The 26,574-nt window shown below is 27.7% G+C and overlaps 1 protein-coding gene across 2 annotated transcripts in view; it reads left to right on the forward strand.

Annotated features, from left to right (window-relative positions):
- Nucleotides 1–26,574, forward strand: part of LOC129980966 (B-cell receptor CD22-like) — a 679,794-nt gene that overhangs the window by 576,094 nt on the left and 77,126 nt on the right. For both annotated transcript variants that reach the window (XM_056091523.1, XM_056091513.1), the window contains exon 12: nucleotides 17,204–17,473. In XM_056091523.1, coding sequence (XP_055947498.1) covers nucleotides 17,204–17,473 — 270 coding nt within the window. The remainder of the gene's footprint in view (nucleotides 1–17,203; nucleotides 17,474–26,574) is intronic.

Below are 26,574 nucleotides of genomic sequence, written 5' to 3' on the forward strand. Positions count from 1 at the left end.
GAGTATTAAAAAAACTCATTTTATCATTTTTTCGGCTTAAATAAAAAGAAATTAATACATAAAGAGTGATTTGGAATGGTTAGAGAATTACGAAATGACAAAAAACGCCTTTAAATGTGATGTTTAGAAAAATGAAGTAAATAATTTTAGGAAATGAAAGAAAAGCAATAATTATGATCATTGACTTTTACATATTCAAATCTTATGATTTTTTTTTAAATTCTTCACAGGAGACATAGATTTTAATGAAATCATGCAAAATTTTATATTTTAAGGTAATTTTTTAAGATATTTTTTTTTGTCTGTGATATAGTTTCTTTGCTCAGAGATAAAAAAAAAATCACTTATATAGTCAGAAAGAAAAAAATTGACCCTTATTTAAAAAATGGTACAGATTTGTCAATCAAAATTTCTCACCAAACTTCTAATAAAATAATAATAAATATTCTAAAAATGACAATTATTTAACTCAAATCATTCCAAATAATTTTATTTTACTAAAAATATCAATACTCCAAATTCCTAAGTGTTAGATTTAAAACGCAATTAGCAAAATAAATAAATAAAAAAAAGATTGAAATAATTAATCGGCTTGAATTTATCGATCATGAAATTTTAAAAGATATCTAACGATCAGTTAAGAGATTTAACGATCAGATTATTGATATGTATTCGGTATATTTAAATAACGTATTCATCTTGCGCGATTGTGTAATAAACACATTTAATAAAAGTAAAAAGAAAATGAGAATTATTTCCCATTTGTTGTTAGATTTATGTTTTCCTGATGCGGAAGGATTGCTTGACCCAAATAACCAATCTGTTAATTTTAAAATCAACAAGTGAAACCAATCAAGCAAGACAATCGGGTCCCCGGGAATCGATTTAGCTTTCAATATCCCTAATGTATGAAACCCGAGTGATCTGGTGGTAGAATGAAGGATTTGAAGTTTGAGAGACATCTTGGTTTATATTTTGGGCGGAATGAAAATAAGCCAGAAATGTGATCCTTAATAGTTGAACATGAATTTGAATTAAATATACTTTTACCGATTACGGTTGTTAGGGTCTTATTGCAAAACAATGTTGCTCTTATTTTATTACTTTTGTTTTGATTTGGTTTGAAGTTTTACTGCATAAGAGCCAATAAATAGGCTGTACTTCACCAAATCCCCCTATCTTGTTTCTTGTATCCAATGTGTAACAAAGAAAAATATATATTTCAAGTTCAATCAGTCATAGCAATTAGTGGTAAAATTGTAAAAAAATATAAAGAATCATAATAAAAACATAAAAAAGAATTAAAACTAGACGTTTAAAATCTTATGGAATTAAAGAAAAATAAATAAATAAATAAATAAAATTGAAATCTGCTACCATAAATTTCAAATTGTGAGCTTATTATCATTTTTAAGTCATCATTGTGAGTTTTTAAGTCATCATTTTTACGGTATCATGTGAGCTTATTATCATTTTTAAGTCATTTATCATAATTAATTTAAATCATTAACCAGTTTAAACCGGTTCGAAACAATCGCGTGACTATCAGATTACGCATGCGTCGATATTTAGAAAAACGATAAGGTTTTTTTGTTTTTTTTTTCCCATCTCAAAATTGGTCGAGCTCCAAAACTTTTTTCTCTAAGCCAGAAAAATTTTTTTGTGTGAAAATCCGGTTTAAACAGGTTGGAATGATCACGTGAATATTGTATTGTTCAATATATTGCCCTGGTATTTTGAGGCTTCCAAAACCTCAACCCAAAACATCATGTTCTCACATGATAAAAAAATAAATAAATTAGTATGTGAATCTTTATTAAGCAATAGGAGGCCATGTGAATTGCTATTGCTTTGAGGTGAATGCCTTGGGTATTAAAAAATCAACTTTCAATAAAGATTTGAAAAACTGTGGCATCACTATCATTATTAGAGACTGAATTTAAAATGGTACGTTTAATTATTTTTTAACAAGAGGAAATCTCTGAGCTGAATATTAATTAAGATAATCAAAAATCATTTTGATAATAACATAATTAATTAACAATTTGATTGTTTTATTTTTATATAAAAATGTTGCAGGTATATGATTACTTTGATAATAATTCTGCATTATTTAATTATGAATATAAAAACATCTAATGAATTTAGTATAAGGTTATAATTCATTTTTTTTAAAACTTTTTTTCATTTCTCCTTAATTTTAAATTCTGAATAAATGAGTAAGCATATATATTTAATGATTTGATATGATAACTGAGATATGTATAAACATATATATTTTACCACAGTTGTCGATATGACTTACTCATATCATTGTAATTATACATAATATATGCATAAATTGATTTATTATCTTCTTAAGATCCGTGCATTATTTTAGCAAAGCAAGATACTATTCTTTCAGACTTGATTTTATAACCAGTCTTAACATAGCAAATGCATCATGCTCCAAAATATGATAATTACATTTTGTATTTTATTGTTGATGATGTTCACATCTCCTTTATCTGTCTATAAAATTACCTTCCAATTCGATAATATGTGCTATTTTAGCAGATTTGATTACGTCGGCTAATTTTTCTCATGCATTTAGATAACTGAATCTATCTCAATGAGGAACTTCCGTTCCAATTCAACTCCACAATCAAACGCCCTATTTCCTCTGGAGTCTTTTAACTATATTATCCACTCTTGTTCTCTGAGCGACTTAATCAAAGACTAACAATTCCTTGCTGAAATGCTAACAAGCGGAAAACTACAATTATGACCGCTAATTTCATTATTTAAATGGAAGCGAGTAAAAATTCTCTTCTGTAAATGTATAAAATATAGTTAATAACGCTGCTGGGAATTTGTACATTGTACGTGTGACTTCTAAATGGCTGCGCTAACAAAGAACTTAGCCCATCCAAAACACACAAAGCGAGCCATTTTGTTAAATACTTAATCTATTCGCCAAAGTATAGCACAGTTGTTATTAATGTTATGGTTGTCTTTTATAGCCTCACGTAACCGAATAAAACCGACCGAACGATGGTTGTTAAAGTCATCCAAAGGTATTTAAATTCTAACGGTGTCTTGTAAGCCTAGTTTTATTTTTTCGTTGCCATCTCCTCCCACTTTCTATTTTCATAATTAGGTGGAATTCTACCATTGAAAAAAAATCCAAACTCGCCAAGCATCAAAAGACAGTAATGGAGAATAAAGAGACACCGCGTGCAGCAAATCTTTTCATAAAAGAAATTATCGTCAAACTCGCTAAGTGAGGGAAAAATTAAGAAGTAAAACTCTCTTTTCAGAACAAAGACAAACACCTCGAATTGAAAATCAATCTTTGAATAGATTATCAGATAACATTGCGACATCATCTCTGAATAATGTGAGACCGATCTATAAAATTAAGACCAAAGGACGTGGAGTAAAAATCGCATTCGTAAATAATATTGTCTTTAATGGGATGCAGTTTAAAGATAATCGATGCCGGCTAGGCACTAAACTTTATCAGATGATGTTCTGCAATGGGGGTTAGTGTCCGTAAAACGGAAAATAAAGGTGGTTCTGAGCCCTTATTCCTAGCTATTATAAGTGAACGCTTGTTATGTAGCTGGTTAGTCTTTCTAGTTTAGAAAGGAAACTACTTTTCGAGTAAATTTAATGACGTAGGTTAAGAAATAAGCCGCGAATGACCTGTAATTAAGGATTGTGCTCATGTAATTGTCGCTTCAGATTAAATTTTCGAAAGCCATTTTAGCTTAATCTCAAGCTTTTTCCAAAATACTAGCAGGATGTTTTATTTGTTTGAAACAATTTCTGGAAATAGAGAATTTTTAAGAATAAGACTTTATAAATTTGAGCTTTTTTAATTAACTGATGATGATATTTGTAAAACTCAGCTTTACAGAATCGATTCTTTACATATCATATATAATGTAAATGTATGTCAGCTGCAAAACCTAATCTTTGCTGAGAATTTTGAGTGACTCTTTGTAGATTTATTTACTACAATATAGGAAGGAAATGAGGATAAAGTAATATCCATAAAAAGGATGAATTTGCTCTTTCGCGAGAATACCGACTTTCTTTTTTTTTTAACATTGGAAAAAGTACAAGAATTATTTTTACTTCAAGAAAATAATACTTTTTAAGAATCAGCAATATCTTGTATAAAAAACATATTGTGCAGCTTATTATTCATCAAATCGCAACAGTTAAAAATATTTCTCCAGATAAATGACATTGACTTAAAAATTTTAATATGCTCATCAAATTATCAGGAAAACAAAGTTGCATATTTGCATTATTGCAAATGAATTTAAAACTAATTATTACAAATAATTTATTAACTGTGAATCAATCACACAGTCTTTCCATTTAATACCGTGCTTTGTGAGCTAAAACATTAATTATATCGTAAATTTAAAGTCAATATTTCAGTAATATTAAAGAAGAAATTCTGATACAAAATGCTTATTTTCCTTCACATCTTTGTGCAAGAAGCATTTCGAAAATTAACGCATCGAAGATGTATAATTATGCCCTAATACTTAAAATGCTGAATTCAGAAATAATTTGCTGAATCAAATGAATCGACAGTTCTACTGTTTGGTTACTTTAAAAGTGCATATTAAATAATATTTGAATTTAGAAACTGGTCTTAAAATATCTGTATATGCATGCCATTTATTTCAAACTCGAAACGGTTCTATACACTGCGCATTTTCTGGGAATATGAAAGCTTTGCTATTTATTCCCTTGCTTCTAAGAATTAAAAAAAAGAATATTACAGTTGATGATAAAGCAAAATTAGAAAATATAAAATCCTCAATTCATTGCGTCATTGTTTGTATTGGTATAGATGTAATATATTTTTCTCCTATCCGACGAAAGTATGGAAAAAGTACCAAGATATTAAATAAATATCATTTAAGACAATTTATTTCATATAATTTGATTACTATTATTTTGAATAATATTTGATATAATTTTTATATAATTTTGAATATAATTACATAAATAGAATTATATTCAAATCTATATTATTATGAATATAGATTTGAATATAATTTTGATTTGTTTACTATATTTGGAATTTTTCAATTTAAACTAATTACACATTATTCATCCACTTTATCCACTGGAATTGTTGTCGTACTATAAACTTGACTTACCACTGGATTTAGATTGATAATTATATACCAGTACAGCTTAAGAAGATATATCTGCTTATAAGATAGTATAGCTCTACAGAGATAAATTTTTAAATAATTTTATAAATAACTAACTTCTGAAATTTACTAATTTTTATACATATCTTTAGAAAAATTAAAAACAAATTTATAGTTTCACAAATTACATATATATGCATAACAATAATGACATCAAACATAACAATATGCATAAAAATAATGACAAAATATTTCATTAATTAAGACGGAATCTTAAATTAGATTGATCATTTTAGACTTATTATTTTGGCAAAATAAACAATTTTTGGGATTCTGAATAGGATCAAAATAATTTTTGTGTGCGTTAATTCATTTGATCTCCTAAAAGTTCCCCCCTTGTTCAACAAAAATGTAAACATAGAATGCTTATTACGTGGGTCAATTGGTTAGAAACGTTGCGCTGAACGTCAATCGCAGCGTTCAACAATTCATGAATGATATCACAAAATTGCTAAATCAATAATTCATTTGAAATTGCGATAAGGAAGGCATTCTGTGAGTATTTTCTTTTATTAATTAATAATTCTTTGGATTCATGTTTGTTAAGATTTAATTATAATATTTATTTATGTTTCTTTTTGTTAAATAACATTGCGTTAACCATAAATAAGACCATATAATGTACGATATCTCAGCGATGTTATTCGATATTTTTAATGTCGTACAATATCGTAACAATGTTGTCGGAAATTTTTTGCTAAAAGAAACATTTATTGTTTTATTATAAAATCATTATATCTATTATAAGATTATAAAACTTTTTGATAAAGATTTCTTATTTTATATATTTTTATTCTGAGAGATATTACGAAAAAATATGCATGTCTATGATGAAAACGGCTTGTTACTTGCATATGTTTAAAATGCAATGACCACATAAATTAAAGGAAATTTTTAAATGGGAATTAAGTTAAATTCAAACAAACTTTCGTTCAAAATGTGAATAAAGTTAAATTCAAACAAACTTTCGTTCAAAATGTGAATAAAGTTAAATTCAAACAAAACTTTCTACTGTCATTTCTAATTTCAGTTGTATCAATATTTTTACGATTTATTTATATATTTTTTAATTTTTAAATGAAAATAATGTATTTATTTCTAAAAAGTGCCATTAAACAAAAGCAGATTTTTACTGCAATTTGTCATGTGTCAATAGACATAACATTACATTCGCCCAGATTTTCAAACCCGGATACTTCTTTCTGTTTCTCGTAAAAGCGACATTGTTTGCTTGCATTCTAACGGATCTGATTTCAAACAGTGATAAAGACTTTACCTTCTAAAACTGGTCTTTTCGTTTATGGGCTCAGTTAACTGACCAAAACTCGTTTATCGATCTCAATTGACAAACTGGGTCTTGATAAGATTAGCTTTAATGGAGGCGTTGGCACAGAAATAGCTCCGAAAGTTAATCAGATGAAGCATGTAATAGGCATCCTTAACAATGTGTGACTGGAACTTTGTTTGGGGGGGGGGCGTGTGACATCCAGTGAAGGGAATGGTAGTAAATCGTTAGGGATTTCTAAAACCGATGAAATAGTGGGTTTTCGCATTAAAGAACAGGGAGTTCTGAAGGGTTAATGTTGTGAATAAACTAAATACATAAAAGCGCTTATTTTATCCCTTGGTCTAATAGGTTGGATGTCAGGTAAACATGCTTATAGTTCAGTTTCCAAACTTTTTACAGTTTAAAAGCTGTAAATTAGTTAAATATATGTTTACTCTTCTACTGACAACCAAGCAATAAGTTTTTTGCAATGCATATAGCGTTCTTGATCAACTGTAAAATCAGAGGTAGAAAATTCCTCGAATATAACAGGTAGAATTCCCCAAATATCACTCTAACCTGAAAATACGTGATATTAGTTAAGTATTTACTTGAGATTAGAGTGATACATATGAGATATATACATGAGAAAATGCGTGAGATTAATTAAATATATGTTTATTTTCCTACTGACAGTTAAGCAATAAGTTTTCTGCGATGCATACAGCGTTCTTGATCAACTATACAATCACAGGAAGACTTGAAAATACCTGAGATGGACCAAACTTTATTTAACCAGATATAAGACATATATTTATTCACTTCACGCTTGTTTCTTCTCCATAAGATGGTATAAAACATATGAAAGAGGTCTTCAGAAAAGAAGAACGATTAATAAAGATCGAAGTAGCATAACAGCAATAACATGATTGAGCTTTGAAGAGAATTTAAAATAATATAGTATATAATCTACCATATAAGAGAATTAATACTCATTTAGAAATAAGTAATAATAATTAAAGCAGAATGGTAATTTAAGAAATATTCTTCCATATAACATTAAGTGAAACAGATTTGAGTTCGGCCAAATTTAATGTAATCAAGAGTAAAAGACATAGATTTATTTAATCCAAACATATCTCGTGTATTCATAGAGACATAAGGCATATAATAGAAATCTTGAAGGATTAGCTATGATAAAGATAGAATAGAAGCAGTAATAGACTTCTGAACAGAATTCAGAATTTAGTTGAATATAATTTAAAAATAACATTAACTTAGAAATAAATAATAGTAATTAAAACGCGATCATAATAACATTCACAACGAAACCATTACCACAAACTCATAGAATAGAATTTTTAATAACGCATAACAAAATTTATAATCAATCATAAATAAGTCAGATGTGAATTAGGAATGAAACACGATTTCTCTGACTGATAAATACATTAACATCAGAGTGCATTCTATCTGGTTTAAGGACAACTTAAGAATAAGAAAACGTAAGATTTCACTTTTAAATTAGTACTTTTCTTGGCATATGTTAAACTTCTTATTTAAATACAGACGATACTCTTTCTATTCGGACAAAATAAAGATTGTTCTTTATTTAGTGTATTTTCTAGTTCCAAAAGCGTTTTAATAAGCAGCCAGCTTTTTAAATTTAAATTGTAATAACATTCGTACAATAATCTGTATTTGCCAAATACAGATTCAAATTCCTCTGAAATATAAATGCGATGCATTTTATATATTTATAATTATTAATGATATAATCAATGCATCAGTTTTTTAATGATATGTTATCTTAACACTCTTTTGCTTAATCGAACTTACAACTAATTAAAAAAATCAATGAAATATTATAGAACAAGTTTTTATTTCAGAATATGTTCTAAATTACAGTGCGAAAGAATTAAAGATTTTTATTGCCCTCAAATGAAGCATTAAATCTTGCGTTAATTCTAGTAAAAGTCTTATCAACATGATAAGAGAAAGGCAATTTAACGTTGATTTGAAATAATCAAGAAGATGATTCACCAATTGAATGAATGGATTTAGTTTTTCTTGAAACAAATGAAACATTTTGTTTAAAGTAAGAAATTGATATTCATTTATCTGCTTCTAATCTTTAGTAAAAGCCAGAAAGAATGTGAAAAGCGTTAAGCAAAGAACCGAACACAATTAAAATTGATCTTAGCGAAGCGGTTACTAATAGAAAAACGATAATCCTTTGTCATTCGAAGTCCCCAAACTCGCCGTTTCGATTTCTTTCAATAAAAAATTTTTCCAATTTTTTCACTCATTGCTCTCGCGAATCCATTGTTAGATCTCCATAATCGCTTCACAAAAATTCCCAGAAGGGATGAACGAATAAAAAGCGAATAAAACCCAATTAAAGTTCAACCGGAGCTACTCTGTTAATTAACTTTCGTTTTATTCCGTTCAGGATCGTTTGCACCAATCAACAAACATTTTAAATAATGGATGACCTACTTCCGACGCAGTGGGGTTCATGGGGAATCTTTGTTTCTTTTCCGAATTCGTTCGAGTCGGCATTATCGAACCCCGGATTCTGATGACCGTATCATTTGAGGCTAGTCCAACAAAATGAAATCTATTTTCTTTTGAAAGAAAAAAAAATAATTCTGATATGGATCGAATTTTGTTGTTCTATTTCGATAAAAACAATTTTGCAATCAAAAATGTAATTGGTATCGTATAGTTTTGCTAATCCTAGAAACTAAAAATATTGATAGACTTTTTGTAATCATGTATTTAATGTTAAATCTTATAATTAATACATAATTCCAGGATGATATTAATCGATTTATGCTCGAAGATGCTATGCCCGATTTATGCTTTATCTAACTGAGGTAATTAGAAATTAAATAATTGTTTAAATACAAGGCAAATAAAAGTCGTATTTCTTTTTGAGATTTTACATGTATACAGGGCATTTTTAAGTCCGTTATACTTCTGCAAAGCGTAACAGAACATAATACAATTGACATTTATTATAAACAGTGCTTGAAAATCATGAGAAAAAAACATAAATGTGTGCTTCCTTTCAATAAACAGTATATATATAATATTTTACGTCATTTGTAACGCCGGATGGGTTAAAAATATATCCTCCATTTTGATCTGCGTCATTATTAGATTTTTTTTAATGTTTAAATTGACTGACTTATCGGCTTGAGAATAAAGTATACCAAAAAATCTATCAATTGAACTAACTATGAATAAAAATTAGTTATGGAGTTACTATTTCACACTTTATTTACATCTTTTTTATGCTGGATTGCAGCAAATGTCAATGGGTTGAAGTCTGCCATTTTTATTATTTTATGCATTTTTTTCTCTGCTAATGGATGAGATTTCTATAATTTCAAACCGATTTTAGTGATTAATTTTGATTTGAGAATTCTTGAATATCAAGGATAAAGAAAATTCTAGTGCAAGGCAACAAAACTTCTAATGTCACTATGCATTTGAATGTAAAATGTAGTGTAAATAATATATATATTTTGAATTTATTAATTTATTTACCGATATATAAATTTTGAATTGCCGATGTGCACAAGATTTCCTACAGCAGCTATCGTTAGCTAAGATGTGACAATCACTTCTGAAGTATTGCTTAGAGGATAATAGTCCGTCTAAACAGGCATACCTTCTACTGCTTCGAATGATTAATCAAAGCTTCATGTGAATACTAAATAAGTCACGATCACGAAGTAGAAAAGCTCCTTTTAATGGATATTATTTTTTTTATTTATTTGCTATTAAATTATATCTTTTTAAAATATTTCCAATTATTTTCATGAATATAATTTATGTTTCAGTATTTAAAAATTGCTGTTCCTATTCAATACATATAATTTGTTTGTGAAAAAAAATGCCGAAAATGACAGAAGTAACTTCCTGAAACAAAAAATATGAAGGGACCTCTTTTCATTAACTTTTTAGGACCAAGATGTAATACAGAACTATAATTATAGTGCCAAAATCAGTGTTGTCATTTCTTTTTTCTTATTTGATATCACAATTTCTGTGACAAGTCCTCATCTATGCATTTTGTTGAGTTTATCGTCTATCATGTTTACATGCTCACTTTAGAGCAGATAAACAGCTTTTCAAAACTTTATATAGATCTGCAAACTTGAGTGTCACAAATTTAATATCACTCCTTAAGCTCTTAAGCTAAAACTTGTTATTGCACTTGAAGACAATTAGAATGGCAATTAAAAATATTAATGTCCTCGACTGAGATAGAATTTGAAATGTGAAGATTTATCATGATCTCGAAGTCGAAGGTTTTGATGATTTAGATTTTTTTTAAATTTTATGTCGTATACGAGTAAACTTAGATGGTATCGATGCTAAAATTTACATAAAATTTGTATTTGAAATGCTGTCTTTAGAAAAAAAAATGCAGTGGAATTATTTTTATGCGATAGATAGGAACCGCATAAAAGAAATCGCACAAAAATATTCCGAAACTTCCTAAATAACAAATAATTTTTTTTAAACGTATTAAAAAAATATGCTGTGAAGGAGGACCGCATAAAAAATAAGTCTTACTTAGATAATCTGCCGAAGATTTACGAAATAATGAGAAAGTGCTTTACAATTAAAATAAATAATTAAATAACACATGATAACGTTTTTTTAAAATTTAATTTATCATTTTAAACATGGAGAATTTTTCAAAATGAACATAATTCATCACTAAAAGTCATACTCCAAAACGCACATCTTGTGATGAACTGATTCAAAATTGATTTCATCATTTGAAAATATTTGAGTTGATTTAGTTATTTGAGTTGATTGAATACTTTGGGAATATGTTATTTATTTTATTTTGGAATTTTGGATATGTAAATACATTTAAACTATACACATTGTAGGGTATCAGTGTATATACATATCACATCAACTCATATGTGTACATATGTACACTGATAGAATATATCGTATCAATGTATAGTGTACATATATACACTAAAAGGAAACATTATTGTGTTTAATGTCAACACTTTTGGAATTGATATACCGTTTAAAAAAACGAGAATAAAAAAGGACCGCACAAAAATAGGTTTAACTGCGTTTGAGTTTTCTAATTTTATTTCTGTTGACAAACTATTTACTTTTTTAATGATTTAAATTTTGATTACATACATTGTATTAGTGTACAAATGTAGACTAATAGGAAAGATTACAAGGATGTTATAATATAAACACCTTTGAAATTCATATGCCGCATAAAAAAGTAACACATAAAAGACGTTCGCTTGCATTTGACTAATTATTTACTTTTTGACAAATTATTTACTTTTTTATTGATTTAAATTTTGATTTAGAAAAATTAATAATTCAAGAATAATATATTTCGTCTTTACTGAGATGCAGAAGTAATCGCATTTGCTTAGGATTTGTCAGTTTTGCTGTATACCAAACGCATCTCAGAAATAGGAAGAAAGAAGCTGAAGTAAATGGATGGCTGTCAACTTAACATTGAAGCTAACCGATTTTTCGTTTTGCTGAACAAACACAGGAATTGACCACCCTCACGGCGAAAAACTGTCACAACACTTCCAGCCTCCGAAATGTGTTATTTCATTTCTCTTTCCTTAGCACAAAAGTGACAAAGTAAATTGTTGGAATCTTCAGCGCCCTTCGGCGTTTTCCAACTCAGTTGGCGCTATTTTTACCTTTGAAATCCTTCAGTAGTACGGTTTATTGTGAGAAGAGGAAAAACACGAAGGATAGCTTCTGGAATTTTCTGCAACATTTCTTTTCGGGCCTTTTTTTTCATTTTATACTGTTTACAAGATGCTTTTTTTTCCATGTTTTTATAAATTTTTTACAAGATAAGCATCATGCAGTCTGTGAAAGAGCAGGCATGCAATTTTTGTTAGAAGAAAAATTGAATTTCACTTTATGTCGAAGTGATAAATTAAGATTTTAACTTCGATGAAAATCTCGAAACCTGCAATTGATTATTTTTTTGAATCTTATATATATAGTAGTTAAGTGTATACAAAATAAATTTTTTAATTATATTTTCATAAGTGGAAAAATAAAGTTGGCAGATTGTCCAATGCTTTTCATCTTTCAAATTTATTAAGCAAAATAAATGTAGAAGTGTTTTTTACTTTTTAAATCTACATTTAAGTAACAAAGAACTGATTTTGTAACTTAGAATAAAGTATCTCATAAGTTATTAAATTTTTTAATTATGTTGTTGTTGTTTCTTATGGCACTTGCCATGGACAAGCCTGCTGTTCGAAGACAGCCGATTTAAGCCTGATGGAGGGCTTCTTGTTTTTAAAGTAGCGTTTTTTATTCTAAGTTCAAATTTCTAAGTTCTAATTCTAATTTCTCTAATTTTAATTCTAAGTTTTGTAACTTAATGGCGCAGTTTTTATTGGTCTTAAATGAGAATGAGATATATTAATTCAGGACTGCATATTTAAAATTGGATATCCTTCAAGTATTTAAAAAATTTTATATTCTTCAAATATTTATAAAATTGTATATTCTTGAAGTACTGTTAAAATTGTTTATTCTTCAAGTATTGCTAAAATTGTATATTCTTCAAGTATATTTATTATATAATTAAGTAGTTCAAGTATATTCTTTTAAATATATATTTGAATATCCACATATATTTTTAATTTAGACTTGTTTAACTTGTTATGATAGTTTAACGTACCTTCTTGTTCATTATGGAAATAAGACTAAATGTATTATTCTCTAAATAGAACAGAGTTCCATTTAATGTTCTTTTTATGGAAGGGAATAATTTATTATTCTCCTTTTTAACAAGAAACATTAACCCATTGTTTATAAATTAATGTTATATTCACTTCACTTTATTTAATAAAGTATTAACATTTTTTTACATTAATATGATATATAATTTAAGTTAAGAATAACAAAATTATTTTTCATTAACTGTGACAAAAGTTCTATTGATATATGTTTTGTATTTATAAAACACAGGAAGCATAATTTTTAAGTAATACCATTAAGAATAAAGCTAAAAGATCAAGCATTTCTACGAAAAAATGAACGGTAACAGACAAATAGTTTAAATTAAATCATGCTTCTCTATAAGCAAATTAATATTTATTGTTCAATTATTCCATCAGAAATAAAGGGGTCTCGTGCATTAATGAGTTAGATATCTGACTAAATTGCTTAATTTAAAAATTAATAATTGTTCATTTTTTTAAAATTTGTTAAAATACATTATGTAATGATCTATTTTAATGAAAAGAATATTTAATTTATTTTCTGCCTTGCTATAAAAGTCCTTAAAATTCAAACAAACGCTTAAAAATGACTGAATTTATTTGTTAGTATTATGCATTCTATTCAGAGGAAACTTTCATGTTCTTCAATAGTAAAAAATAATTGTTAAAATTTCTACGTAGTAGAGAAAATTATGTGAACGATAAGTTTCAGTTTATGATTATATTCAAGCATTCAATTAAAGAATGAAAAAAAAATTACTTGGAGAATAGCATTTATATTATAAATGTGAGTTTTATAAAACTCAGAATGTATTTCTCTAAGGATTACCGTGTTAGAACGCCTGATATAAACTGCAGTATGTTGTTAAATAAAGCTGTCTCGCTTTTGTCTGATATGAAATATTTTATATTTCATTTCGAAGTTCTCTCAGGGTTTCAGAAATTCATGTACCATTCCAGGAAGTACTTTTATTATTTAATGAACTCTTCTTATTTCAGTCTAGCTTAAATGAATTTTGCAAATATGAGAAAACACTTAAGAAAAGAAATTAAATATACTCGCTTTACTTTTCCTTTTGTTTTAAGTTCTTGAGCGTTAAGGAAGATAATTTTAATTTTTATATATAAAATTCCTTAATCCTTCATGAAAGTAAATTCATTTCAAAATAAAAAGAGTTCTAATTTAGTTTTAATCACACTAGAAAATGTGCTTGTCTAGAATATCTGTTATCTTTTAACGGATATTCAAGACACTATCAACGTACTCTTATCTTTGTTAACAATAACAAAAATTTTATTGTCACTAATTAACTAACAAAAGTTGTAGTAGAAAATATTATGCACATTTCTGGAGTGGTTTGTTAATACAAAAATTATAATTTGTAACGTATTTTAGATGTAAAGAAGCATTAAAAATAAACAGTAAAGATTCAGAATTCCATGAATAAAAAAAGTTCACAGACATTCAAATTAAAACTAATCATTTAAAAAGCGACCGAAATAAATAGTAATACACAATTTATTTCAATCGATTTTTATGCTCAAGAAAAATTGCAATAACAAATATAAAATAGTAAAAATGTTGAAAAAAAGTATTACAAGGTAATCTAACTGATCTGAGATGTGCGAATATAGTAAACCAGCGTAAATATAAAAAAAAATTAGAATTGCAGACTCAGTTTATTAATTTGTGCTTCAGTCCAACGCAAAACAAAATAACTAAAATTATGATTCCTTAACTAATGTTATTCATGCATTTTTTATTCATTAACTGATTCGTCAATGATATTGAACACACACACAAAAAAAAGTAAACAATTGTACAAATAAAAATATGTGTGGATTTTTTAAATTCCGTCTAGCATTACAGACGGCGTTGGTCGATTATATTATAAAGTAAATATCTATGTGAAAAAAAGCCTCTAGGCTTTTTATTATGGGAATCTGGTCATCAGTTTATTTGCCAGAAATTTAGTTGTCATTAACTTCAATTAAATCTTTTAGGAATACATAAACTAATCATGATTTTATCAAAATATTATTTTAAATAATTATGATAGACAGTAGAACTGCATTATTTTAATACCTTTTCCTCTGTTCTATTTATCTTATATACTATGATCTCTCATAGTGTATTCAAATGCCATGAAAATGTAATTGTTCCAGGTAATTTATTTTTTAAATCACAAGTTTGTGGTTTTTTTTCGGTATTTGTAACATCACGTAAACTATGTAAATAAAAAGCAGACTCTCCCTTCCTTAACATTAATCATTTTAAGAAAAGTATATGATTACATATTTGATAAAATAATTATTTTATTGCAAGAATGCAAGTTATAGTTGGAAGTTAAATAATAAATATTTTTTTTTTTGAAATTATCAGAATTTAAAAAAAACTTAAATGAACGGAATTTAGAAGAAATTTTTTTCAATTTTAAATTCGAGTAAAAACTAGTTATACGCGATAATAATTTGGAAGTTTTCTCAGATAAATGCCGCAATACTGCACAATTTTCATCTTATAAAAATTCTAGCTAAGCTTTCCTCCATTTTATCCTATGTTAACATTGTGAACTTTTAAAGTTTATCTGTGTCTAATTTGGTAGCTCTAGATCAATTAGACAAAACAGTAGAATGCCAATACTCTCGCATTCTTTTTTTTAATTATTAATTGCCTAATTAACCTAGGATGTTGTTGATAATTAATTTTATTCAAATAGTTTTGATATAACTTCATGTCTATGATTGTATCAAATTGCCAGATATTATAGTCGTGTTATTTAAATTGCTTTACATATGATCTAATCATAGTATACATGAACCTTTTTTAGTTCCATGACATCGTTGCAAAATTAAAAGTCTTAATTGTGCGGTTCACCTATCATCTAACTTTCATGGTACTGTAATTTCACATGTTTATTCACCTCGGGAACTACATATATATATTAAGCGTAATCCTTAGCTTTCAAAAATGGAAGAAAATCCGGTGATTAAACATTTAATAAAAATGTTTTAAATCTGAAAACGAAAAGGTAGTGTTGTGTTGTAAATGAAGCAAAAAATATGTTTAGAAAAGCGTCGAAATTCAGAAGAATTCGGAAGAATATTAAGTTAATATCGTTGAAAAGATTCTTAAAGTTTTTGGGCATAATATTTTTGGAAGTTATAGCAGAAAAGTATAAAAATCTGCTTAATTCTTAGTAATTACAATTTCAAAGATATCTTTCTGGGTTTCATCTTCCTATCCTCCAAGGTATATTAGTGCCAAATTTTGTAGAGTGCCAACGCATACAAGCATACATACATATTAATCTATATTACTAATTCAGGTAGAGGTACTAAAATTGATAGACGAATGTGTTTACTTATAGTAACATTTTGGATTTCAGTTAGAATTCTTAGTAATATCATATGAAACCAAAGGATATTTTTGAGGCTCTGAAAGATTATATTATACTCTTTATTAATAGTGATAAAGAAATATTCTGCATTGTTATCCTTCGAATTACTTATGGCATTACTTACTATGTAACGTCCAATAAAATGCAATTCAAAATATTAAAAAATATTGAAAAATTTAAAGAGAATTGTAACGAAGAGTTAACTATTCTGATTCTTTTATCTATATTAAATTAATATTAATATCTACGATAGTTTATGTTTATTTATTATAATACACCCAAAATAAATATTCGAAGTAATTGCAGAAGAAACGTAGAACAAAGATTTTTCTCTTATGTTGCTTAAATGCATATTATAATTATTTTATTAAAGGTGGTGTGTGTAAATAACTTTAATGTGAAATTTTTGTTGTTTTTGACTTCTATATGTATGTAATCTCATAATGAGGGTCCAAGAAGTTTCGGATTAACAGATGCTCATCATCCCAACGAGAAAACCATTCCAAAACCAAAGGGTTAAACCACATTTTTTCTTCTTTTCAGACAAACCAGAGTGCGTTGTCAGTGAAACCACCAACGAAGCCGGAGTTGCTATTCTTATGTGCAAAGCCGACGGCTTTCCGACGAAGATAAATTTTACTTGGAGCAAAGATAATGAAACACTGGACGATGAGTTCGATATGGACAGTGAGGCTGATGACCACAGTGTGTACGTGTTGCCGAGTTCAGCTGAACGGTACGGATTGTATGCATGCATTGCCATCAATGACGTCGGAGTATCTAGACCATGCGAGAGGATGGTGTCTGGACCAGGTACGAAAAATTTCTGAATTTAATATTTTTATACTATAAATTTCAAGTGAATTTTGAAATTCCTTATTGCAACAAATATATGTCTTGCATTTTTTCTATTAATATTCATTAAATTATTCAATTTTGAATATTAAACAAAGGTCATATAAAACCAGTGGGAATAGTCACCCCAAACTTTCTGCTATATTTTATAATAAAGGAGTCGTACTAGAGAATGCCTTACATAGCATTGACGTAAAATAGTTATGAATTAGCAACCTTTGACGTGAATTTAGCAACTTTACTGGATCTATCGTGTCTTCCTAAGCAGCTATTTGGCGATGAAATCTGAGCATGATAATAACGTCCGAAAATCGAATTTATAATTTAGATGTGTTCTTCTCACATGAACAAAAAATTTTTAATGAAGATACACTTGCAATCACAAAATACCTTACAAAATTTAGTATATTTAACTAAATGCGTTTATAAGTTTTTGAAAGTACAGTCGGACAGAACGTTAAATCCCTCCCTTCTGTTGGATTTGGCTCAAAATTTGGTAGGTGTCTAAACTATAGATATTAAATATGTGTGCCAAAATCCATCTTGCTTTCTTGGTTTTGTAGATATCGTGTTAACAGCAGGACAGACAGATTTCCTCTGATCTTATTTTACTCAAAATTTGATAGAAATCCCCAAATTAGGTGTAAAGACAGTATACCAAATTTCATCTATCTAGCTCAAAGAAATTTTGAGTTGCCTTTGTCACAGACAAACAGATAGACGGAGAGTTTCCAAAAATGCGTTTTTCGAACAGCTCAGAGAGGTCTAAATTGTGAGATTCGTAAAAATTTCGAGTTCGGATTTTTTGTTAATTACTATACTTTCTCTATACTACGATTACGAGAAAGCGAAAGTCAAATAATTCTTACTGTTTGTCTTTTTAAATTATTCTTTATTTTTATATTAACATTAAACAAGAATATAAATAAATTGCCATAAGGCAAGGAAAACATAGTTATTTTAATTATTTCTTTTCAGAAATCGTCGGTATTGACAGGGAAAAATTTCGTAAAATGATTTTAAAAAGTAAGCTTTTATTTTGCTCTTGCTAACTAGAACGTATATTTCGTTTAAAAAATGTAGCTCAAATTTACATTTCCCTATTTACAAGGAAAACTGTTTATATTTTTCTAAATATGAAGCATTCTCTCGTGGTTTGAATCTTTTGAGCATATTTGAATATTTGAAATTAAATGAAAATATTGATTTTGCATTCCTTTAACGTGATATAGAAAAGAAATAAGTTCTATTCCCCATTTTGTCGATGAACAATTCATGTATTCATTCATTTTAAGGAATGCGATTGCATTAGGGATAAACCATTTTATAGAATGGTTAGATTTCTGAATATTTGCTCAAAATTTATTATAAAAAATGCCTATGAATAAAAAATATATTAGTTAAAAATCCGAAAGTGTTTAAAAAATGGGAAGAAAAATGTTTTCTAGGTAAAAAGAGGGATAGAGTAAGAACCTTTTAGTTCAAAAGTTCATCATGCATTGCCTAGTTCTTGAACCAAGAATAAGAAATATTTTTAACCAATCTTTAATTTTCGGTTTGACTGATAAATAACATAATTTTTTTCATATTATAAAATATTAAAAAAAAACCTGTAAATTTTCATAAAATGAGCAAAATGCTTATTCTGTAGTTCAGGAAATGCAGAATGTATTGATAAATTATCGTATCAAATCCCGGGATTTTATATATTTTTTCCATTTATTTCCTTTATTACGCTTGTTATAAGATATTCATTATAGATAATGTCATCCAAAATATTGTTATTTTCACACTATTATTATTAGTTTCAACAGTTTTGTTACTCCAGTACTATTGTTATAAGCTTCAATAGTATTGCTATTTCTATACTATGATATATACCTTTCACTAGCTTTGTTATTTTATTTATCTTTGATAGTTATGCTCCATTAAAATATTTCTTTTAAGGGGAAAAGATAGATATATGAAATCTTAAATCCATGATTTAAATGGAAACTTTTCCAAACAACCATCGGTTTGAAAGTTTAAAAGCACAGTTATTAAAAAAATAATAAGGAATTGGAAAATTTAGAGAGTCGTCTGAATTATTTAATATTTAACTTACATCTGTATTTATAAGAATAATTATCAATATTATTTATATAGTTCTGAATAACTATTAATATGAATTATTGGGATTCTATTTTATTAATTATGTGTTTAGATCTGTTTTGTAATAAACTCTTCGCTTTTTGAGAAATATACTTACTTTCATGAGACTGAAGAAAAAAAAAAAAATAGAGAAAACTTCTGAATTATGAAATTTTTTTAAAAAAAATCTTTAGATAATGGACTTTTGGATAAAATTCTAATTATTTTATTAATTTTTAGCGTTCACAGATTTTAATACAATTCTTTGAGTTGATAGTATTGAGAACAAAAATTTAGAAAGATGTGAAACTCTAATCAATCAGAAGGTGTTTGGATCAACTCCTGCATTAAAACTATTAACGGGATCACAACCATATTTTGTTCACATACATTTCTGATCATATGATTTATTTCAGAAAAATTAATAGTCATATTTTTGACTATAGCAGAGAAATGGCTCCAATGAGAAAATAAATTGTTTATGTTTGAAAAAGTAGTAGTAATAACATTTCTTTTAAAAGGAAATTTGAAATTATTAAAGTGCAAAGTGCATTTGTCGTTACTTGTTCAGAACTTCAGCTTAACCTGATGAAAGAGTTCAATCAAATTGCACTTTGAAGAGAAAAAAAATATAATGCATGAATTTTATTGTTCTAAATTGTTGGGTTGGCTTTGCAAACCAGATTGCCTGCGGATATACTAATGGATAACGGGAAGAGGGGAAATAGAATTTGAAATACTAGTTTTTCACATTTCAATAAAAACTATTAACGTGAGAGAAAAAGTTAAAATTAATATGTTTTAAGTAATGAGAAGACCTATAAAATGAGCTATAGAACGTTATGATAATTTGAATAAGTTCAAGAGTAAAATTTAAAAACTACAAATTAGAAGAAATATTTTTAATTTTTTTGAAAATTCGGGAGTAATTTTTAGAATTTACATAAGTACATGTTATATGGAAAAAAATAATTGGTAAAAATTTTAAATTAATAACAGTATTTTTTTTTCTTGAAAATTCTGTTTTACCGATAAAAAAAATCGATATCTTCGAAAATGCCTATAAGCAATTTTCTTATTTCATAGAAAAAAAACCCCTGTTCTAAAAGTATTATTCTACAGGTTTAAGTGGCTTTATAATAGTTGATTTTTTTTTCTCTTAGGATTATATTTAAAACTAAGAAATCGGTGTTTCATTTTCCAACCCCTAACTCGTTTATTCTACAAAATCTGGGTACACATTTAGAACTGTTTTGGATAACCAATTTAAGAACTTAAATAAAATAAAATTGTATATATTTTCCCTTCCCGTTTTATACGTTTCATGACAATTCGCATGACCTAAAATTCCGTAAAACTTTAAAAGTATTGTTATTTTCCATGCTAAAGTGTTTCAACTCGATCTATTAAGAAAAATTTTAGTTTTTGAAATTGTAGTTCATTAACAATTTGCAGCATACATATGAATCTATACAGGCTAAAATAGTTTGATACTTCTAATCTTATACATATTGCAATTCCATTTTTCAGTCTGCGAATGAATGAATTATTTTTTTTCTTTTCTTTTTCTGAAACCAAAATTTCTTTTTCGAGTTGGTTGATTGCATTATTATGTGAGCTTGGTACAAGAGCATGGTTTGTCTAAATTGAACCACCTGCTTACTCAAAACAGTATGTGTGAAAAAGTTGGTTATGATCCAGCTAACAGTTCTTGCAAAAACATGTACCTAATACACCTTTTGTTTGTTTTTAATTACCTTTTTCTTTATGCCTTTTGTTAAATATTTCTGAATATAACAATAAATTGAACATTTTCGCATAAAAAATTATAGCTCTAGTGAATTCCAAACCTAATGATGCATTTACACAGTTTAACTTTTTTTTAACCTTGACGCTTACTCGTTTATAAGTCATAAAAAGAAGAAATATCAAATAAATAATTTGAAGGAAATAAAATCCAAGCAATAATTATTGATAACCCTAACATACATTTTGCCTCTTTCTTTGACACCGAGCATTTATTCCCTTATTAAGAGTTCTGAAAAATTTATCAAATTTCTAAAAGATGAACAAGTTATATTTTATTGCGGCCTCATTTAGCACCAATTCAAATTCTTTAAAAAGCTTGGAAATAGGTATCGAGTATTTTTCAGAGCCGCCTCGAGCGAATCGGAATTTCTCTTCGTGAGCGAAGAGAAGTTCCAACAAAATCGATGTCTTAAGCACACATTAAAACGGCAAGATAAATTTCGGAATCTTTCACAACTCCTCTGGGGCGTTTTAATAAAATTCTCCCGAATATCCAATGGTTGTAATTTACACTCATTGCGCCATTTTTTTTTCTTTTAAGTTCTCTGCCTTTCCCATTCTTTCAAAAGTCCAAAAAGTAAATGATCTAACTCGTTATTTTCAATACCTACATACATAGGAGAGCTGGTAAAAATAATTTCTGGGAACCGTTTCCATTTTTTTCTCTTTTCTTTTTGTATTTTTGCCTTTTATTTCGAGGAGAGTAATAGGGAAAAGCCTGGAATTCCCTGGTGAGATAGACGGATGGAAGGAACTGGGGCCGCCGAGCTCTCCGAGTTTAATCACCAATCGAGAACACTCCATAAATTTAATGAAAAGAGAGCGGTTGGATTTTTCTGTCTTTTTTTTTCTCTTCCCAGAAAGAGTGGGAATTTGTGTGATGACATTCTTGTCGGTGAAATTCCTATTTAGCTCAACGAAATCTGAAGGTTCTTCTGTGCATTTTCTTCCTTTCTTTTTACCGTCATTACATACATGTCACCTTCGAAAAAATAGAATGGGGTGATGTAAGAACTTTTATAATGGAAATTTTTCTAGAAGTAGAATACGTCAGTCCAACTGAACTCTGCAGCCCTTTTATATGGTAAATCATTGCAGCACCACAAAGTCTTTGTGCTTAAACGTATAACAAAATATTGCAATGCATAAATGAAATAGTCATATAAATTTTAAAACATAAATAGAAGTGTAGCGGCTTATTAAACTCAAATAGCATATGCTACTAATTTTGAGTATACTTTTAAAAACAAGGTTGCGATACAAATTTCTTAACATAAAATTTGTGTTCAGAATATCTAAATTAAGCGATGGTAGCAAAGAAAAGCAATAATGATATAATTTATCATTTATAAAATAAAATTATATGATCTTTCAATAAGTTGTTCTGTTACAAAATGTGTTGAATTGGTATCAACGATAAAATCAACTATAAATTTGTGGAAACATGAGTCTCTGAGCATACACATGAATATTCTATTAAACCCTACGTATTTCCAATTTCAGTGTCTGGTGATGAGTCAATTATATGAAACCGATAGCTATATTGTGTATAGTGCCTTTCATGTGCAACTTGAAAAACTCAAGCATGATAAATCTGAAAATCTTTTAAGCCAAAGATCAAGATTAGCTCAAACAATCCTGTATTTGCCGGGACATATTTCAGATCCATACAATGCATTGTACCTCCTAAAATTGACTTCTTGAAAAAAAATTTTTGGAACAAATAGCATATAATTCAAAAGAAGTAAATCATTTCATAATTTAATGTTAACGAAATGCACTTTTTAGATCATTATCTGTGTTATTTTAAAACTTATAGTAATGAAGTACAGAATTGGATAATAAATTCATTGTCATTCAATAAAATGATAGAAATTAAAAGCATTTAACAATATTTCGGTATAGATTGATATTTTAATTCAAGATTTTATCCAAAATATACAACGAATTCTTAACCTAAGTAATCGATTTTCGATCCTGAAATATCAGTTTTCCTTTTATACTAGTTTAAGATAGGTGTCAAAGAAAACATTGTGGTTAAGATGTGCTGAACGTGCATGTCAAATGTTCTCTGTAAAAGTTTTTTACAACGTATTATACGGTAAGCAAGAAATAAAACATTGAAAAAACAATACATAAATAACGTAGTTCCCCCCAAAAACCTCCAGATTTCAAAGAAATTTGTCACCATTCGTATCTGAAAGCCATTATGAAAATAAAATTGTACAATTCTAGGAATTTAATATTTATAGAACTTATAGAACTAGTTCTGGTGAAAATTAAAAGGGTACATTTTTCTTTAACTAGACGAGGAAAAATAAATACTACTTTTTGATGATGAATTATTTCATGTTAATTTTTTCTCTTTTTGTTTCAAGTATATTAAAGTTGGATTTGAACATATGGATAAATAAAATGTTTTATTGATAAAAGAAGTAAAAAAAAATCACAACACAGATTTAACAAGTATATTTTTCTTAAAACGTGATTCAGAAGAACTAACTTGACAAGATTTAAAATTTCGGACTTACTTGTTTGAGAGCACTTTAATTATAAAACCATGCTTCACAAGTTTTATAGCCCAGATTAAAGAAGACAAAAATTCCCACAAGTGCTTTTTCCTCGGAAACTTAAGTAAAGAAACTGTTCCAAAAGATGTACGAAATTCCCTTTGGTGTATTTAAAACCCTTCCTTTGAGGACAAAACATGGCTTGATGTCGCAAGTGAAGAAAATCTGGAGTTTTATTTCCTTTGAAAATTTTCTTTACCGAATTGGCATTTGATGATTTTCTTGAAAATAATGAATCCCTGTTCGCCACGTCGTAAATGTACTCCAGACGGTTTTATAGCCTGATAAACGAGTGGCGGGAATTTACTTTCAGAGCTGAAGTCATTCTGTAAGATGCTTGCTATCGGTTCATAGAATTTATTGACTTCTAAAGTTTCTGTTCTTTTATTGTCAGCAACTCTACGAGTTAAACACAATCTCCAGGCACTCGAAACGCGAGTAAGTCCCAAAATTTAACTTATATCACAAATGTTATGGCTTATAACATTCGTGGATTGACCATCATTTTAGTTGAGAAGGGAATAATATTTTAGAGCCCAGAATAAAACTGGACATTTATGTTATTGGAAGAACTGTGCTACTTTGCCTTCTGTTTGAGTTTATAACTTATAAATATATATATATGATACTTTTCTTCGATCATCGTCTACTGCGAAATATAAACTGGACAAACATTTTAGACTAAATATACTTTTATACAAAGTTTGGGTTTATATTTATTACAATGCTTGTGGCAAGACAGATACTTTAGTAATGACATTTTCAAGATAACTATTCATGAAAAAAAGTCACTTCATTTAGATTGATTTTTAAAAAATTTATTTTCAACATATTTATTGAAAATTTATGTTTATGATAAATAAGTTTTTTCTATTTATGTTCATTTAAAAAAATTCAATATATTTATTGAAAATTTATGATAGATGTCAAATTTTACTTATTTCTGCAATGTCTTGGAAACATTACAAAAATTGATAACATATTACAAGATAAACATTATTGGAATTAGTTATTGATAATGTAGGCTCAAGGACAGATTTCTAACAAGGTAGGCGCCAGTCCAGGGACATTCGTCTGAGTAGGCGGGGTGGGTGGGTGATAAAAAAAATTATTTTCTTAGTTACTAAAGGAAATTTGTAAATGATAAAATATTAAAATAACACTATTATTTTATCGAGTATAATTGGTCTGGCTTCAGTATTTCGTTATGTAATTAGAATATTTATAAAGTCCTATATCTGCCACAATAATTAATATATGTACAAACTTGCATTTAAGCAACCAGACGTCGTGAAAAATAAATAAAAATAAATGCATATTCACGAAGTGCATAAAAGGTAATAACCTAAAATAAATCATTAATGTGCTAAAACATGCTGAAATGCGAAATTCAATCGATTATTTTATTTTAAAAAACGTGCAATAACTAAGTCTGCTATTGCGCAGGTTATAATTAAAATGAAATGCTATTATATTGTTTTCAGCCTCTTTTAAGATTTAAAGGGCTCAAAATCTGATTGTTTAAATAATATATTTTCGTAATTTGCCAAGGCTTAAATAGCGAAATTCAAATTTCTAGACATATTTTGTTACAGTTAAATAAGTTATTATGCATTTCAATACTAATAAATTTAGCTCAGAGCTTATTAATGGAAAATTAAATGATTCTAAGCAATAACCCTTCAGAAAACAGATACATTTCAAAATGACTTTAACTTATATAACTGACTTTATCTTTTCTGCTTCCAGTATCACTGAGAAAAAATAAAAAAAAAATGTTCTAATGATTTACACACGAATGTACACACGATTTACACGAATTTGGTCTTTGAAGTATATGGCAAGAAATTCATTACAAAATATTTGAACTCTTAATGCATTTTCTTAAATATATCAGAATATTTTCTAATTTTGGACAAATTCAATAGCGTGTTTTGAATATTTCTCAAATAAATTTTACTCTAATGCACTTTAAACACAAAGCGAAAACTAGAAAATATTTAATTATCTAATGAAATGTTCTTCGAGAAATATCTAAAAATATATGTCTAGTACCATGCAATAAATCTTAAAATAGGTGGCAGATTACAAATTGTTATTTGCATACTTCAGAGGATATCAAATAATGTTAAAGTTCATCGAATATGCTCCTAAACTGAAGTTTCCTGAATCTTCATAGAAGAAAATTAGTGGAAACATATTTCAATTTCTAAAGGATTTAACTGTTTCATTTCCTTTTTGCTCCTTTTAAGGTATATTTTTCGTCATCAATCTGCCATTTCTACATGTACATCATGTCTCAAACAATATGCTATAGTTCCTCATACATTTATGTATTCTTTTATTGTTTTCCATAGCTTAAAATGTGAACTTCATTTGCTCCTCTATGAATGTTATATTTTACAATAACTGTATAACAATATTCTATGAAAAATAACTAAAAAAAATCACTTTGATATAATGATGTTTTAAATAAGTTATTATAATTTCTCATGTAACTAAGTATTCTTTAATTCGTTTCATTTTTAACCTCTTAAAATATAAATATCT

Source organism: Argiope bruennichi, chromosome 1 (genome assembly GCF_947563725.1).
Source record: "Argiope bruennichi chromosome 1, qqArgBrue1.1, whole genome shotgun sequence".
Lineage (NCBI taxonomy): Eukaryota > Metazoa > Arthropoda > Arachnida > Araneae > Araneidae > Argiope > Argiope bruennichi.